A 19,167-nucleotide genomic window follows, 5' to 3' on the forward strand; every position below is an offset into this window, starting at 1 on the left:
TTAACCCTATTGGACATGGTATCTATGAGTTCTTTGGCTGAACAGCAGACCACCATTTTTTTTTTTATTTTGTCCTCCCTCTCCTATGGAGACTATCTTTAATTTTTTTTTTTGCCTCCAGGGTTTATCCCTTTCCCTGGGGAGGACTCCAGTGGGTGCGAAATGCACTTCAGAGAGGGCCAGTATCGATACCGGGTGCTGCGAGTCTGTTAAACACAGACAGCATGCAGGCTGCTTATAAAAAATGTTTCCATACACTTTTATTTTTTATCCTTTCTTTCTCTCCTACCTCCTTTATGCTGGCGGCTGGCTCGGCGGGGGTCTGTGGCCGGTTCTGGCCGCTCTGTTGGTGCGTGTGTAGCAGGGGTGAAGGGACACATGATCCTGTCATGGCGGCTCCCGGCATTCTGGCGTCCTCTCGCGCGCGCGAGAGAGAGAGAGATTTGCTGTCAGTTGTACTGTCGGCGGAAGTCCCTCCTCTTGCCCTTTCCGCTGCTTAGCAGCGGCCATCTTGGATGTGGGCAAAGCCTTCTGAGCATGCCCACAATCCGGGAAACTATTTAAACGACAATGCTCGGCCTGACAGGTTGCTTTCTGAAGCTCCTGTCAGGAATTAGAGGAAAGCTGCACCACAGAATCCTGATATATATATATATATATATATATATATATATATATATACATATATATATATACAGTGGGTTGCAAAAGTATTCGGCCCCCTTGAAGTTTTCCACATTTTGTCACATTACTGCCACAAACATGCATCAATTTTATTGGAATTCCACGTGAAAGACCAATACAAAGTGGTGTACATGTGAGAAGTGGATCAAAAATCATACATGATTCCAAACATTTTTACAAATAAATAACTGCAAAGTGGGATGTGCATAATTATTCAGCCCCCTGAGTCAATACTTTGTAGAACCACCTTTTGCTGCAATTACAGCTGCCAGTCTTTTAGGGTAGGTCTCTATCAGCTTTGCACATCTAGAGACTGAAATCCTTGCCCATTCTTCTTTGCAAAACAGCTCCAGCTCAGTCAGATTAGATGGACAGCGTTTGTGAACAGCAGTTTTCAGATCTTGCCACAGATTCTCGATTGGATTTAGATCTGGACTTTGACTGGGCCATTCTAACACATAGATAAGTTTTGTTTTAAACCATTTCATTGTTGCCCTGGCTTTATGTTTAGGGTAATTGTCTTGCTGGAAGGTGAAACTCCGCCCCAGTCTCAAGTCTTTTGCAGTCTCCAAGAGGTTTTCTTCCAAGTTTGCCCTGTATTTGGCTCCATCCATCTTCCCATCAACTCTGACCAGCTTCCCTGTCCCTGCTGAAGAGATGCACTCCCCGAGCATGATGCTGCCACCACCATATTTGACAGTGGGGATGGTGTGTTCAAAGTGATGTGCAGTGTTCGTTTTCCGCCACACATAGCGTGTGTTCCAAAGTTCCATTTTGGTCTCATCTGACCAGAGCACCTTCTTCCACATGGTTGCTGTGTCCCCCACACGGCTTGTGGAAAACTGCAAACGGGACTTCTTATGCTTTCTGTTAACATTGGCTTTCTTCTTGCCACTCTTCCATAAAGGCCAACTTTGTACAGTGTATGACTAATAGTTGTCCTATGGACAGAGTCTCCCACCTGATATTAATCAAGATTGTGGCAGTGACAGAAAGTAAATGGCAAGACATGCGCCCCCAATAATCCAGAGAAGCAATTTCCAAATTTACTATCAACATTTATTGTTCAAATTTGTTAAAAGGTAATGTTAAAAAATTACATGGGATGGCCACCCCGTCATACCACACCACTCGGTTCACCAACCATACCAACAGGCACACGCCGGCATTTAGACAATCTAAATTGAATTCCACCATATGTGAGGTCATATGTGGACCATAGCCATGTCCATCTCCAGAGCAGCTCAAAAGATAGAATAAAGATATATTAATGGACAATCCATAGTTATCAGTACCAGCCAATGCAGAAATTTTGCAGAAGTAATGCAGCTAAATAGCAAGCAGTGCAGCCCTCAGAGTGAAACCTTGCAGGGATCATGCATTGAACAGCATTAAAGCAGCACACAGTTCACAGTGTAGCATAGCAAGCAAGGTTGTAGCGTACAGCAGACAGCAGTCATCTACACATCACCATATGTGCTCCATGGCATGGATCATGAGCGGCAAGTCATCTCACCACAACATCACAATTGCTGTGGAGAAGTTCATCTCACCATTTTCCTAAGCGATGACTGCAGAGCATGCTGGTGTTCCAGGATGAGAGGCATGTACCTGAAGAGTTCCCTCTGAACAGCGCATGGATAGCGTGTATCTGAGTGGGTAGCTGTGGGGCTCCAGGCTGCTGGCAGTGCTGTTGTCCCGTCTCCAGTAGAGGTAGTATGGCTGAAGGAGGCAAAGATGGAAGCCTCACTGGGGTGTCACTAGGGTGTCCGAGTGGAGGCTAGGACGGCGTGGCGTCCCATGCGAGGCGGGCAGCTTCCCCGACGTTTCGCCGGCTTCCGGCTTTTTCAAGGGGCGTGACTACCCTTCGCCTACAACTTCCGCTCTTATGCGTCATTGCGGCCAATCATGCGCATCCATTCTTCCGCCCATCAACAATAGTCACATGTGCTCGTGCGTGAGGGCAGGAGGCGGAGAGTGCGCGGTCCGCTGCGGGCGCCGCAAGAGGCCGTGGACAGGAAGGTAGTGGGACAGAGGGAGGGGAAAGCCAGGTCAACTACCACAGAAACCAAGGGCAGATGCCCAGGTCATCTAAAAAAGCACCAAATCAGTGCATAAAGTATCACTTCATGAAAATAGGTGGTTAATTTTGACCTGACTCAACCAAGAGAATCCCCTAAACTCGCCCCACTCCTGCCCCGCCAGTCAAGCCTCCCACACCAGGCCGCGCACCCCTAACCATGCCCACCCACACACGATCGGAAACACTAAATCTAAGGTATATACATAAGACAAAAACTAGAAAAAGTGTAGAGACTAACATATAGAACTGCCCCTTAACTATTGCTCGGATGGCACACACAGCCAATCCGAGCAGACACTTAAACGGGATCGATTATCCCATACCATTAAGGAACTAACAGGGCAGATATGACCAAGGAATGCCAGGGGAGCCCCCGGGAACGAGGCGAAGACCCCAGGGCCCACATCGCCGGGTGCCAGGGCACCCACCACCACAACTACATGGGCAAAAAATGGGCAAAGTTAGTCTGCTCATTAAGGCCCGGTGCCTCACAGGCCTGCAGGTTGTATATCCAACGTGATTCACATCGAAGGAGTAATCTATCTAGATTCCCCCCTCTTATTGTGGGGTGAATGCGGTCCAATACCATGAACCTAACACCATGGGTGCTACCGTCGTGTTCCAGGGCGCAATGTCTCGCCACAGGAGAGCTGAACTCCCCCTTCTCAATATTTTTGATGTGCTCAGACATGCGTTCTCTCAGGGGACGCTTTGTTTTGCCCACATAAAATGCGCCACAATGACACAATAATATGTAGACCACCAGAGAAGTCTTACAGTTACCAAAATGGGACAGCACAACTCTCCTGCCCCCAGACAGAGTAAACGCCCTTCCCACCTGTATAAACCGACAGTAATCGCAACCACCACATGTGTAGGTACCTACCGTCAAACAGTGTCTTTTGGGGCTAATGCCTGTAAAATGACTGCGTACTAATCCATCACGTAGAGACCTTGCTCTACGAAAGGTAAGGTCGGGTCTACACGGGACTGTGGGGCCAACCACGGGGTCACTCTGTAGTAAGTACCAATGACGACTCAGAATACCCCTGAGTGCAGGATGCTGCGCACAGTATCTAGTCAAACGCAAAGGGGCCGGACTCCCAACGCTCGCCTTCAACCGCGGTTGGAGCAGATCCTCTCTTCTGCTCCGCCATGCTCGGTTGAATGCCCTGCGCAGGTGAACGTCAGCGTACCCTCTCTCTCTAAATCTCTCCCGCAGGTCATTAGCTTCGTGTAAAAACGTAGCGTCGTCAGAACAGTTCCGACGGGCCCTCAAATATTGGCCAGTCGGTATGCCCCTAATAGTGTGCGGAGGATGAAAACTATCCGCACACAACAGGGCATTAGTGGCCGTCGTCTTCCGATATAGAGATGTAGCTAAATGACCGTCTGGCAAGATAGAGATAGAGATGTCCAAAAAAGCAATGGACACCGACTGTACCTCTACCGTAAATCTCAGGTTCTTATCATTATGGTTCAAGAGTGATACGAAATCAGTCACCCGCGCTGCAGTGCCCGTCCATAGCATCAGGATGTCATCTATGTACCTGTGCCACGACAAAATGTGGCACAGGTACACAGACAGCCCATCATCCGAAAAAATAGATCTTTCCCAGTCCCCCAGGTACAGGTTAGCGTAGGACGGGGCACATGTCGTCCCCATCGCCGCGCCCTGCACCTGGAGGTACCGGTCACCATCAAAGGTGAAGATGTTATTAGTTAACAAAAAATACAATAAATCCAAAACAAAACCATTGTGCGCAGCATCCTGCACCCCCAACTCACCTAGAAAATTACTCACGGCCCGCACCCCCTGGACATGGGGGATGCATGAATAGAGGGACTCGACGTCCAGAGATACGAGAAGGGTGCCCGGCGGAACCACAACATCCTCCAACACCCGCAGGAGGTGTGTGGTATCTTTAATAAAGGAAGGTAATCCCTGTACATGGGGTTGCAGATGTCTATCCACGTAAATGCTCACCTTTTCTGTAAGAGCACCCCTGCCCGACACTATCGGGCGACCGGGTGGTCTCTGTAAACGTTTGTGCACCTTTGGTAATGCATAAAAGGTGGGGAGGATCGGATCCGCAACCCTCAAGAAGGAGGACACCTCATCATCAATAATACCTTTTAGTCTAGCCCCCTCAATTAGGGAAAACAGTTCACCCTGGCACCTCTCGACTCTCGACGCCGAGACCCTCATGTAGCACCCCGGCTGCCCAAGAAGGTCCATACACATGGCTCTATAGTCTACTGATGTCAACACTACCACATTCCCCCCCTTATCTGAGGGTTTGATAGTCCAGTCTGTCCTTTTAGTCAAAAAGTCATATGCCTCACAGTCACTACCTGCCAGTTCCGATCCACCATCATTTGTTGTACTCAGTCTTGCGATATCCCCTTCAACCGCCCGGATAAAGCTCCTAATGCCCACATTAGCAGACAGCGGTGGGAAGCGTGTGGATTTACTTTTAAATTGTTGATTAATTTCCATATATCGGGGTATGTAGGTGCCTTCCACAGCCCCAGGCCCAGCCAACCCCCAGATATCCCCAGTCTCCTCTCGGCCAGCCTCATACAAAAAATTGAGGTCTTCCAAGGCCTCATTATCACCCTGGGTCAATCCCACAGGTGGCAATATGGGCCGAGCAGTAACATTATCATTCCTCTTATTGGTCGATTGAAGAAACAATTTCCGACAGAAGAGGTGCAGGTCAACAACAAAGTCAAACTTATCCAACTGTTGTAATGGGCAAAAGCCCAAACCCTTACTTAGTAGACATTCCACTGAATCTGGTAAAATTTCTCCCGTGAGATTAATGACCTGCAATTTATTCAATCCACCTACGTTTGGACCGACCATTCCCGTCATTGCCATACCTACTTTGGGTGTATCTGTTCTAAAAAAGAAGAAGAAAAAGAGGAGGCTGAGGACAAAGTTGGCTGGGACTGTGGCTGCACACCCCCGCCCCCCGCGCCTTCCCCACATTTTAATTGTGGTTTACTGCCTACCTTTTTGACCTTATCTTGTAAACGAGTTGGATATCTATTTCTTTTAGGTTCTGAGCTCTGACTAGATTCCGAGGCGGCCGAGCTGGCACTCACCACTGAAGAGTCCGATTCTTCCGCGCCCACATCAATCGGTTTTGGCCTGGGTTTGGGCGGTGGGCTAAAACCTGAGCTGTAGATCTCTGCAGCTCGTCCAGAGTCACCATGGGCCTCTTGACTGCATTTCTGATCAGCGCTCTCCTTGTTTGGCCTGTGAGTTTAGGTGGACGGCCTTGTCTTGGTAGGTTTACAGTTGTGCCATACTCCTTCCATTTCTGAATGATCTCTTGAACAGTGCTCCGTGGGATGTTCAAGGCTTTGGAAATCTTTTTGTAGCCTAAGCCTGCTTTAAATTTCTCAATAACTTGATCCCTGACCTGTCTTGTGTGTTCTTTGGACTTCACAGTGTTGTTGCTCCCAAGATTCTCTTAGACAACCTCTGAGGCCCTCACAGAGCAGCTGTATTTGTACTGACATTAGATTACACACAGGTGCACTCTATTTAGTCATTAGCACTCATCAGGCAATGTCTATGGGCAACTGACTGCACTCAGACCAAAGGGGGCTGAATAATTACGCACACCCCACTTTGCAGTTATTGATTTGTAAAAAATGTTTGGAATCACGTATGATTTTCGTTCCACTTCTCACATGTACACCACTTTGTATTGGTCTTTCACGTGAAATTCCCATAAAATTGATTCATGTTTGTGGCAGTAATGTGACAAAATGTGGAAAACTTCAAGGGGGCCGAATACTTTTGCAAGCCACTGTATGTACTATATAAGCTTAGTACTATATGTTCCCATGTTTATCTTTTCATTTCACCTCAGTCTAGGGACTTTACAGCTATAAGAAACCAAAGTACTGAGTAACATGAAAGAGCCCTCAGGATTCTGTGTAAAAATGTTTCCATGAAATAAAAAATATTGGAAAAGAACACTTATGGCCAAGAAATTTCCCACACTCAGCCAAAAACCTACATGGATCTTGCCTTTTGCATGATTACTAACTCAATAAAAGAATCCGCTATTTCAAACAATATTTGATTGGGATTTTCTGATAAAAGCACAGGTAAGCATACACATGCTTCAATCTCTACATGCATTAACCAAGTCACATGTTCCCTAAAAGGGAAGCCCCATATATTCAAAGGAAAGGCAAATTGTAATATCTTACACCAAGAAAAATACAATGAAGCAGAAATAACATTAACAGTAAATAAGACCCCCTTCCTCTTCCCACCCCTAAAACCTCTCACCTTAGTGCCTTAGTGGTTTTACCCACGTAGGCCAAACCACAGGGACACTTCAACAGGTAGATGACAAATGTTGAATTACAATCAAAATGCTCTTTCAGAAGTGCTGACACTGGTTGCAGTGTATATTCTTCCGCATTCGTCAGCGCTCTTCCTGAGTGGCCACGCACGGCGGGTAGTCACTGGATTGGCCGGCAGTTCTTTTGTTTACCGACAACGGAGACCTTCCGCATACATCACAGTTTGAGATGGGCGGAGTTGAAAGTGAGCGGAGCGCTGATTGGTCGGCGGTTCCGGTACACTTGCTCTGTGTGGTAATGTATGAATACAGAACGGCATCTTGTAGTGTCTTTTAAGGGTGAAGCTGAGAGATATATTATGTGCCTGTATGATACTGTACGACATGATAGCGTGCTGTTCATGTTGTATATTGTATCTTTTTGTGTGGTAATATTTTAAATCTTTTAGGGGCGGGATTTTACTTTTTTTTTCAGTTCCCCATCAGGTCCTCCTGTGACATAGTTTATGGTGATTGGATGGCTGACATGCTGCACACGGATTGGTCTACAGATAGTATATAAGTGAGTGTGAAGGACACTCTTTTATTGCAGTCTTGAACAACTTGAAAAAGAGCTTGATTGCTCGAAACAGCGGTCTGTCGTTGTGTTTACTGCTTTTATCTGATGTGATCAATAAAAGGAAGCTATATTTACAGCGGTGGTGCCTGCATGAAGTGGTTCTTGCAGGTAATAAAGAGAAGATTTCCATCAACTTTTTGACGCCTGTATCCTGATGTATGTAAAGGTAATCCAATTGTTCAAGATTTAGCAGCTGGTTCAGTTCATCATGTCCATCAGCAGTGCTGGGAGTTGTAGGATAGACCCAATGATTAAATATCGCCCCTTTAGCGAGGGCGCATGCGCGACGTCATCAAGATGGCCACTTAGACCCGGAGCTCCGGCCCATCCTTCTGCTATTAGAGCCGCATCCAGCCCCCTGAAGCTACCACACACCGAGCGGCTCTCACTGATCCAGCAGCCTAAGACTCCCTGGCAGCCGATGCTTAAAAAAGGAACCGCGCAGATGTCTCAACAAGCGGGTACGATCGACCGCTTCTTCCGCCCGGCCGAGACCCAAGATGGCGCCGACCACTCGGAGCAAGCTGAGCTCCCACCGTCACAGTCCTGTATCCCCCCTAACTCACCTCCCATCACCGCAGCAATCTTAGAGACAGCCTTAGAGAGACAGCTCCAAGCTATAAACAGCTCTTTTCAACACCTCCATCTCTCAGCGATCAAAGAGCTGAAAACTGAGATTACAGGGTTAGGGGAACGTACATGTGCCTTAGAGGACAAAATGACTGCCTTAACACAAAAGCAGGCCGAGATAGAAGAAGAACAGCAACTCTTTAGCTCTGATATAAAGTTCCTGCGCACTTCCCAGGAAGATTCTGAAAATAGGGAAAGGAGGCAAAACGTACGGATAAAAGGGATCTCCATGTCTGTTAAACCCGATCAAATTAGATCGCACCTACTAGAACTATTCCAATCGATTGCTCCTGATATTCCAGATGAACTGTGGCGAATGGATAGAGCTCATAGATCCCTAGGGGAATGAGCAACCTCACAGAAACCCAAAGATATCATCACTAGAATGCATTACTATGAAGCTAAAGAAGCTTTGCTGCAAGCTGCTCGCAAATTACCCTCCATCACTTTTAAAGGAGACGAGCTCCATATCTATAATGATCTTTCCCTTATAACACTTGCAAAACGCAGAGCTTTCAAGCCCATCACTCAACTTCTGAAGGATGCTAGCATCCCCTACACCTGGGGCTTCCCTTTCAGTCTTAAAGTCAGGAGACAAGGAGTATTATTTTCACTCTCTGACATTGACAATGCCACTATTTCCTAAAACAATTGGGAATTAGGTCACCCTCTGCTACCTCCCTTCAAAATCTGAGGTCTCCATCTACCTCCTCACCACCTAGGAAGTTTCGCCATACCTCTGATGGAACAAGAAACCCAGTCCGAGCCCTTACCTACACCCAGGAATCAGAAGACATGGAGGCTCTCCCAACCAAATCTCACCCTCCATAGACCCTACCACCTAACTGAGTATATCATCTTATGATTACTCCAAAAATCCTCTCCTATGACCTATGTCGAAATTCTAAACATCTTATACTTGAACTTGTATACACTTATGTCTAGGTTGTATAACTGTTTATGATGCTGGATCCTCTGGATCATGGGCTTCCCTCTTGGTGATTCCTCATGCCCCTCAGGAGTTCTGTTGTCGGAACTGCCAGGCCCCTTCGGGGACATGGCAGGTCCGAAACACACTCTCTAGGACAACACAGTTTGGTTGTCCCCTTATGTGGCCACACTATTCACAGTGGCTTAGTCTACTGCGCCTCTATGAGAATACAGTTTGAGATTATGTTTATTTTCCCAATGTTATGTTTTTTTTGTTTTTCTTTTCTTTGCTTTGCTTTTACTTGTTGATGTTACTATCAAGTTTTAGACCTTGCAACAAAAGGATACATACTTTTTCACAGTGGTTGATCCATTTATACTACAAGACTACCCACCACCTTGACTATGGTTAAGTTCTTAACATTAAATTCCAAGGGCCTCAATATACCCCAGAAGAGATTCTCCCTCCTGCGAGACCTCCGTCGTATGGATATTGATCCAGCTATGCTTCAGGAAACCCACCTCAGGCAACAAGATACAATACGCCTAGGGGATAGACACTATTCTGGGGTATACCTTGCTTCAGGTCGGTCCAAACGGGCAGGGGTAGCAATTATACACAAAACTAACTTACCTCTACAGATAACAAAAAAATCCAAGACCCCAAAGGTCACTACATTATCCTAATAGGTTCTTTAGCTGGCAAACCTATAACCCTTGCTAATGTTTACATTCCCAATAACCAACAGATCTCTTTCTTCACTTCCTTTTTAACCAAACTACAAAAAGCTACGACTGGCACCCTTATTTTAGGAGGAGATTTCAACCTAGCTTTCTCTTCTGTTAAAGACAGGAGCACCCCCCCCATCTCTCTCAGCAAAATCCACACACGACCGCAACTCTCGCAAGTTTAGATGTCTTATGAGAAAATACAATTTATTAGATTTGTGGAGAATTGCAAATCCTAAGTTAACCGAATATACCTTTTTCTCTCCTCCTCATGCCTCCCACTCACGCATAGATTATTTTTTCTCTAATAACACACTTCTACCCTTACTGGAATCCTCAGACATTTCCCCTATAGCATGGTCAGACCATCAGAGCGTTTTGATAAATATAAATTGGCTTCATAAGCCACATAAACCAATGTGTTGGAGGCTAAACGAATCCCTCTTACAGGACAAGACCCTGACCGCTAAGCTTGCCATTGAACTACAATCATATTTTGATACTAATGTTAATTCGGTCTCTTCACACGGCATAATGTGGGAATTACACAAAGCCTTTATACGCGGCCTATTTATAGCTGAGGGTACCAGATGGAAATTTAAGGCCTCGCAAACACTCCTCTCCCTACAAACTTCCCTAGCCAAGGCACAAACGACCTATAAAGCTCTCTCCACACAAGCTAACTTCTCTTATATCCAACAACTTAAACAAGAGATTAGATCCCTCCAAACAACCCAACTCGAAAAAAGTTTAAGGTGGTCTAGACAACTTTTCTTTGAGAGAGGCAATAAACCTCATACCATCCTAGCACGTAAATTGAACCCCAAATCTTCCCAACAGACGGTTTATTCCATGAAAGATCCTGAAGGAAATATCCATTATGACCCTCAAAAAATTGCCCAAATTTTTACTGACTACTATACACAACTTTATAACCTACCTGACCACTCCTCTGACCCGTCTTTCACCACTAAACTGGAATCCTTCCTCACTCCTCTCAACCTTCCCAAACTCTCTGAAGAACAACGATCCCAACTTAACGCCCTCTTCTCATACACTGAAGTTGAGGAAGTCCTAAAAACTCTCCCATCATCGAAAAGTCCAGGCCCTGACAGCTTACCTTACTCTTACTATAAGAAATTCAAAGAAGTTCTCATACCCCATTTGATCACATTGGCAAATAAAATCATGCTAGGAGAAAAGCCCCCCTCCTCTATCCTCTCCTCCCTCATAACAATGATTCCCAAAGAAGGGAAAGACCCCCAACTTCCTCAAAGCTATCGCCCAATATCTCTATTAAACTCAGACTTAAAAATTATCACTAAAACAATGGCCAACCGTCTTAACCCTATACTAACTAATCTCATTAATAATGACCAGGTTGTCTTCATCTTGGGGCGCCAAGCTGGAGACAACACAAGAAAGGCCATAAACCTAGTATCACTGATGAATAAGTCTGGAAAGCCTTCTCTGCTCCTAAGTTTGGATGCAGAGAAGGCCTTCGATAGATTATCCTGGCCTTTCCTCTTTAAACTACTGGATTTCCAAGGCTACAACGGCCCATTTATTTCTTTATTGCAATTCCTATATTCCTACCCTTCTTCTACCGTCAAACTCCCTTTTGCCTCTCCACTACCATTTCCTATAAACAATGGAACAAGACAAGGATGTCCCCTCTCTTGTTTGCTATTAGTATTGAGCCCCTAGCTTCAGCAATTCGGCTAAATCCAGACATTCAAGGAATAAAACAAGGTAAAATTGATCACAAAATATCTTTATTTGCAGACGACATTCTCTTATCCATTACACAACCCATAACGTCACTCCCAGCTTTACATCTTACCCTATCTGAATTTGAATATTTATCAAACTTTAAACTGAATCGCGATAAAACTGAAGCTCTTCCAATTAAAATCCCCCCAAATCTACTCTCTGCTATAAAAGCCTCATACCCCTATAAATGGAAAACCCAAGCTCTTAAATACCTAGGTATACACATTACCCCATCCTACTCAATGCTTTCTAAACAAAACTTCCAGTTCCTTTTTCAAAAAATCCTCCAGGATCTTCACAAATGGACCGCCTACAAAATTTCATGGCTAGGACGCTTGTACTCATTAAAAATGAACATACTCCCACGCCTCTTATACCTTTTTGAGACTATACCTGTTCTGGTACCCTCAGCACAATTAAAGAGGCTACAATCTGAATTCCTAAAATTCCTATGGAATCATCAACGCCCAAGGGTTCTTAAATCAGTCCTCCTCTCACCAAGGGAGATGGGCGGGCTTAGCCTACCACACATAAAATATTACTACTTAGCCACCCATCTTAGACAAATAAAAGAATGGACTAATTTCAAAGTATACACCAAATGGGGCCTTATAGAAGCCACTAGCCTACTACCCTATTCCCTATCTTCACTTATATGGTCCGAAACTACCCCTAAACTGCCTAATTCTGAACTACTCCCTACTATCACCTTCACAATACAAATTTGGAAATCCATCGCTCACAAAGCACTCTTAAAATCCAACCCTTCACCACTCCTCCCCTTCCTGGGAAATCCTTCCTTCCTTCCAGGTATCTCAAAAACCTTCATGACCAAATGGTTTAATATGGGATATTTTAATAAACTCAGTTGGACTGACCTGAAGACAGGCAAATTGTTATCTAGATCCACCCTAGAAGATAAGATTCGATTCGATCCCCAAACCCAACTGGAATTTAACCAGATCACCCATTTTCTCCAGCATCAAACCCGAGTCCATAAACCAACTCATAACTCTCCACAAACTCTATTTGAGACCATCTGTTTACACAGAGGACATCAAACTCCCTCTCACCCTTATATGCAAAAATGGGAAAAAGCTTTATCTACCACCATCCCTATAACAGACTGGGAAGACATTTGGGAAAATGCAAAACACTCCTCAATGTGTGTACAAATCAAAGAAAATATATATAAAATACTCTATAGATGGTACTTGACCCCTGAAATACTTACAAAAGTATACCCGGGTACTCCTGATTTGTGCTGGAGAGGATGTGGTGAAAAGGGGACACTAGAACATATCTTCTGGCAATGCCCACTGATCTCTCCTCTTTGGCAACAAGTCCAAACCCTCATTCTATCTGTTACGGGCACTCTGGTTCCCATGGACCCTTTAATAATGCTACTGGGTAAGCCCCCTCCACAAGTTACCAGACGTACCTCAAAACTTATCACCCACATACTGACAGCCACAAGGCACTAAATAGCCACAGCTTAGAAAAAATAGCAACTCCAACCATTTCTGAAGTTAAAAACAAAATAACCTGGACTAAAACCATGGAGCAAATGTCGGCATCACTTAGAGATACTGAAGCAAACTTTCACAGGGTCTGGGACCCATGGATATATACTACCACCGACCACAACCCCCCCTGATGGGTAAACCTCCACAATTTACTCCGCTAATAATTTTAAACAATATAACCTCTCTCGGTAGGAGATATATTAGGCCCTTTCTAACATCTCTGACTTTCCAAGGTTTCTAGATATATCTTGGCTCTCAACCACTGTGACTTATTGATCTACTATAATGTCAAATTTTGTTATATTTCTCATTTTATTTGTCCCCTCCTTCCCCCCCCCCCCCCCCCCTCCCCCTCTGTTTCATTACTACTTTCTGGTTATTTGAAGGTCTTTTATACTTAAAAATAATCTAAACAGCAGGATTTTTTGAAAGCTCTTACTCATATTTACCTCCATGAAGTGACAGTTTGATACTTTGCCATTATACTGGTACTCCTTATACCTCTCCAACACATCTACAAGAGACCTCTGCCAACGTTTAAAGACCCACAATTATATATCTGTCACCGATGAACCCTGCTTTTTTTTTATTTGTATAATGACCTGTTTGAATTGCTTTCTATGCTTGATCATACAAAAACTAAAATAAAAATTAGTGTTACAAAAAAAATATCGCCCCTTTAGCTGCCAATACAATCAGATGGACTATAGGTGGAATGTAACCGTATCTTGATTATCCTGGGAAGGAGTGTCTATGAATTGAGTCTACATAGACGGGGTAACAAATTGGGTGAGACCGCTCTTTGTTCATTACCTCTTTGCCGCTAGTTGGATACCCATATTGCTGCGATATACACAGCACAATTAGTATGAGACTTGTTGAGCCATGACTTGCCATATTATAGCCCACTAGGACATCAGCATTTAATCTTGAGATATGGAGCCCATATGATCCATATACGATACAGGTTACAAGAGTTCCGGATATACTAGGGCCACCTTGATGGATTTTTGATAGCGATCGTAACACAGGATCCATTTTTTTTATAACTTTGTAGGCCTCAGACTATATATATATATATATATATATATATATATATATATATATATATATATATATATATATATATATATATATATATATATATATATATATATATATATATATATATTATATAATATATATAAATAAATCAGCTTGAGCATCATGCTTGCGTCTGATATATGCACACACACATATATTATATATATATATATATACATACAGTGGAGGAAATAGTTATTTGACCTCTCACTGATTTTGTAAGTTTGTCCAATGACAAAGAAATGAAAAGTCTCAGAACAGTATCATTTCAATGGTAGGTTTATTTTAACAGCGGCAGATAGCACATCAAAAGGAAAATCGAAAAAATAACCTTAAATAAAAGATAGCAACTGATTTGCATTTCATTGAGTGAAATAAGTTTTTGAACCCCTACCAACCATTAAGAGTTCTGGCTCCCACAGAGTGGTTAGACACTTCTACTCAATTAGTCACCCTCATTAAGGACACCTGTCTTAACTAGTCACCTGTATAAAAGACACCTGTCCACAGAATCAATCAATCAAGCAAACTCCAAACTCTCCAACATGGGAAAGACCAAAGAGCTGTCCAAGGATGTCAGAGACAAAATTGTAGACCTGCACAAGGCTGGAATGGGCTACAAAACCATTAGCAAGAAGCTGGGAGAGAAGGTGACAACTGTTGGTGCGATTGTTCGAAAATGGAAGGAGCACAAAATGACCATCAATCGACCTCGCTCTGGGGCTCCACGCAAGATCTCACCTCGTGGGGTGTCAATCGTTTTGAGAAAGGTGAAAAAGCATCCTAGAACTACATGGGAGGAGGTAGTGAATGACCTCAAATTAGCAGGGACCACAGTCACCAAGAAAACCATTGGAAACACATTACACCGCAATGGATTAAAATCCTGCTGGGCTCGCAAGGTCCCCCTGCTCAAGAAGGCACATGTGCAGGCCCATCTGAAGTTTGCCAATGAACACCTGAATGATTCTGTGAGTGACTGGGAGAAGGTGCTGTGGTCTGATGAGACCAAAATAGAGCTCTTTGGCATTAACTCAACTCGCTGTGTTTGGAGGAAGAAAAATGCTGCCTATGACCCCCAAAACACCGTCCCCACCGTCAAGCATGGGGGTGGAAACATTTTGCTTTGGGGGTGTTTTTCTGCTAAGGGCACAGGACAACTTAATCGCATTAACGGGAAAATAGACGGAGCCATGTATCGTGAAATCCTGAACGACAACCTCCTTCCCTCTGCCAGGAAACTGAAAATGGGTCGTGGATGGGTGTTCCAGCACGACAATGACCCAAAACATACAGCAAAGGCAACAAAGGAGTGGCTCAAGAAGAAGCACCTAGTCAGTCTCCGGACCTTAATCCAATAGAAAACCTATTGAGGGAGCTCAAGCTCAGAGTTGCACAGAGACAGCCTCGAAACCTTAGGGATTTAGAGATGATCTGCAAAGAGGAGTGGACCAACATTCCTCCTAAAATGTGTGCAAACTTGGTCATCAATTACAAGAAACGTTTGACCTCTGTGCTTGCAAACAAGGGTTTTTCCACTAAGTATTAAGTCTTTTATTGTTAGAGGGTTCAAAAACTTATTTCACTCAATGAAATGCAAATCAGTTGCTATCTTTTATTTAAGGTTATTTTTTCGATTTTACTTTTGATGTGCTATTTGCCACTGTTAAAATAAACCTACCATTGAAATGATACTGTTCTGAGACTTTTCATTTCTTTGTCATTGGACAAACTTACAAAATCAGTGAGGGGGTCAAATAATTATTTCCTCCACTGTATATATAGTGTGATATATAATAATCATATAGATGACACATATTTCCTTGGATTAGATCCGCTCTGCTTTTTTCATATGTCTATGAAATTAAACAGGTAGAGCTCGGGATCTAGCACATACGGGCCCAGGTGCAAATCACTTTTTCTCCTAAATTATCTCCCAGGGGAGAGGCTCCCTTTGCTGATCGGCTATTTGCAATCAGCACGGTTATTGGCCTGAGGAAGCGGGCTTAGACCCGTAAAACGCGTTGCCTGTGCGAAATAAATATTTCTTTGTCTATACAAAGATCTCGTCATTGACGAGAAATTTTCAATTTTATCTTGTTTTTAATCCACTTTTATTCACACTAGGTGCCTCTTTACCCAAATTGTATTTCTCCTAGGAGATCATTTTCATCATCTTTAAAATAACTTAAATAAAACCTGTAATGAGAAAAACCTCCCCTGGGGGGTACTCACCTCGGGTGGGGGAAGCCTCCTGGATCCTATTGAGGCCTCCCCCGTCCTCCTCGGTCCCACGGCGGTGGCGGAGATAAAGCTCCCCGATCAGCAGGGATGTAAATATTTACCTTCCCGGCTCCAGCGCAGGCGCAGTATCAGCTCTCCGCCTCGGAGATAGGCGGAAATAGCCGATCGCTGTCGGCCCGCTCTACAACACAGGCGCAAGTCTCCTGCACCTGCGTAGTGGAGCGGACCCGACGGAGATCGGCTATTTCTGTCTATCTCCGTGCGGAGAGTCGCAACAGCGCCCCCGCTGGAGCCAGGGAAGGTAAATAAATCAGCGCTTGGCAGGCTTCCGGGACACTTCGGGGGAGCCAGCGCTGGACTGCCTGCAGCTACAGGGGAGGGGGAAGCCTCATTGGGACCCTGAGGCTTCCCCCTCCCGAGGTGAGTACCCCCCAGAGGAACTTTTTTTTTTGTTACAGGTTCTCTTTAAGCATTTTACAATTGAAAGAGTACCCTAAAGCTGGTAAAAAAGAAGTAGAATCAAATTATGAGTATTTTCTTGCCTAATGTGAAAGAGGCCTAAACCACCAGCAAGCAACGTGTATGGCTGTGCGATTTGGGATGCAAGTGCACCCGATCGCACGCCACCCGCATTGCGCTGCTGATCTCAATCGTTACAGTGAATGGGATCAGCAATGCACATTGGCAAAAATCCCTGCAGCAGTGTGATACCGCATCACACTATTCTATACATCAGAAGTGCTCTGTATGCACTTGGGTCTATGGCTAAAAGTATTAGAGACACAGCATCAGGAGGACTGCCAGGCAACTGGTACTGCTTAAAGAGACACTGAAGCGAAAAAAAAATGATGATATTATGATTTGTATGTGTAGCACAGCTAAGAAATAAAACATTAAGATCAGATACATCAGTCTAATTGTTTCCAGTACAGGAAGAGTTAAGAAACTCCAGTCGTTATCTCTATGCAAAAAAGCAATTAAGCTCTACGACTTTCAAAGTCGTGGAGAGGGCTGTTATCTGACTTTTATTATCTCAAGTGTTATTGAACTAATTACTTTTCTTCTGCCAGAGGAGAGGTCATTAGTTCACAGACTGCTCTGAAAGAATCATTTTGAATGCTGAGTGTTGTGTAATCTGCACATATTATAGAATTGTTCAATGTTAGAAAAAACACTATATACCTGGAAATAAAAATATGAGAATATTTTCTTTGCTGCTAAACTTCTAGTAATCATTCATAGTACACAACCCATACATCATATTTTTTTCGCTTCAGTGTCTCTTTAAAGAACAAGTGACACCATGCTAACCTAGAAATAAAAAGTAAGTAGAACTAGTACTTACCTACTTATATAACAGATGTATTGCACTGTCCACGTTATGATTCCTGTGAATTTTATAAAGGAAAAGCTGAGAATCCTATTCTAAGCAGTTTCCATCTTTGTTACCTTTGACCTCCTGACATTTCCTCCCTCACTTTTTTTTCTCCTCTTGCTGATTGTGTATTTGTTACCAGCCCTCCTCCCACAGTCTTCAGACACTCCCACTGAGGTCTATACTAGGAAGTGCACTGTCTTGTCTTATGTCATTAGAAGGAGGGGGGACTAAAGGGAAGAGGAGGAATATATTATAGATAAAAAGACCCCCCCCCCCCCCCCCAGCATGCAACTGTTTTGCAATGGCAATTAAAGGGCCAGTGCTCCTAAGGTATGTGATAACTCCAAACCATAACAGCAGAAAAAGTTTTGAATGCAGGATTAGCATCTTTATCAGTTAATACACTCAGACCAGTTGCTGTTGAAATTAGATTTTTATTGTGACAATTCAGCTTTAAAAGGAAATAAACAGCCTCCATATCACTCTCACCTTCCCTGTAACTCCCAATGAAGATGCAGCTTGTAGATCAGCCCCTCTTGTCAATAAAAGTAGCTCCCTCTCACTTTCATTTATCTTGAACCCGGAATCTCTGGCCATATCCCTGATCAGATCCAGTAGCTCAGGGATTGTTGGTGGCGGGGGGAGCCCATAGTCTCTCCTGGTAGGACTCTTCTCATGCATGGCACTTTGCCCTGACCTTTCCTTTCTCTCACTCTGCAGTTTCACTGATCATTCCTATTACTCTCACTAGTGCATTCTTCTGTGGAGGAGCAGCTAAAGTCACGGCCAAAAATGGGCGCAGTTGTTATTTATAGTAATATAGATAGCGGATACGCTATTTACCCAGTGGCTGAAATTAAATTGTTATTTAAAGGGACTCTGAGCACCTCTCATGGGCATGCCTTTAAGCAAGACGACTTCCAACAAAGTCGTGCTATGACCCCTCTGGAGGAGCCTCTTGCAATGGCCATGCGTGTCACTTCCTCTTCCTGCTTCATTCAGTGATGCACTTCTCTAACAGAGAAGACAGGGCTGACCCGGAAGTTATAACAGAGCCAAGATGGCAGCTGTGATATTGAAATTGAACTAAAACTATTTGATGTAGAATGGCGATTCAGTCATCAAATGAAAGAGGAGATCACAAGCTACATAATGGT

The 19,167-nt window shown here is 44.0% G+C and overlaps 1 protein-coding gene across 1 annotated transcript in view; it reads right to left on the reverse strand.

Moving 5' to 3' along the window:
- LOC137537198 (uncharacterized) overlaps window positions 1-19,167 on the reverse strand; it is a 107,798-nt gene that overhangs the window by 30,736 nt on the left and 57,895 nt on the right. The window contains 3 exon segments of the mRNA XM_068259307.1: window positions 4,212-5,673; window positions 10,947-11,021; window positions 12,747-12,853. Coding sequence (XP_068115408.1) covers window positions 4,212-5,673; window positions 10,947-11,021; window positions 12,747-12,853 — 1,644 coding nt within the window.

Source organism: Hyperolius riggenbachi, chromosome 10 (genome assembly GCF_040937935.1).
Source record: "Hyperolius riggenbachi isolate aHypRig1 chromosome 10, aHypRig1.pri, whole genome shotgun sequence".
Taxonomy (NCBI): Eukaryota; Metazoa; Chordata; class Amphibia; order Anura; family Hyperoliidae; genus Hyperolius; species Hyperolius riggenbachi.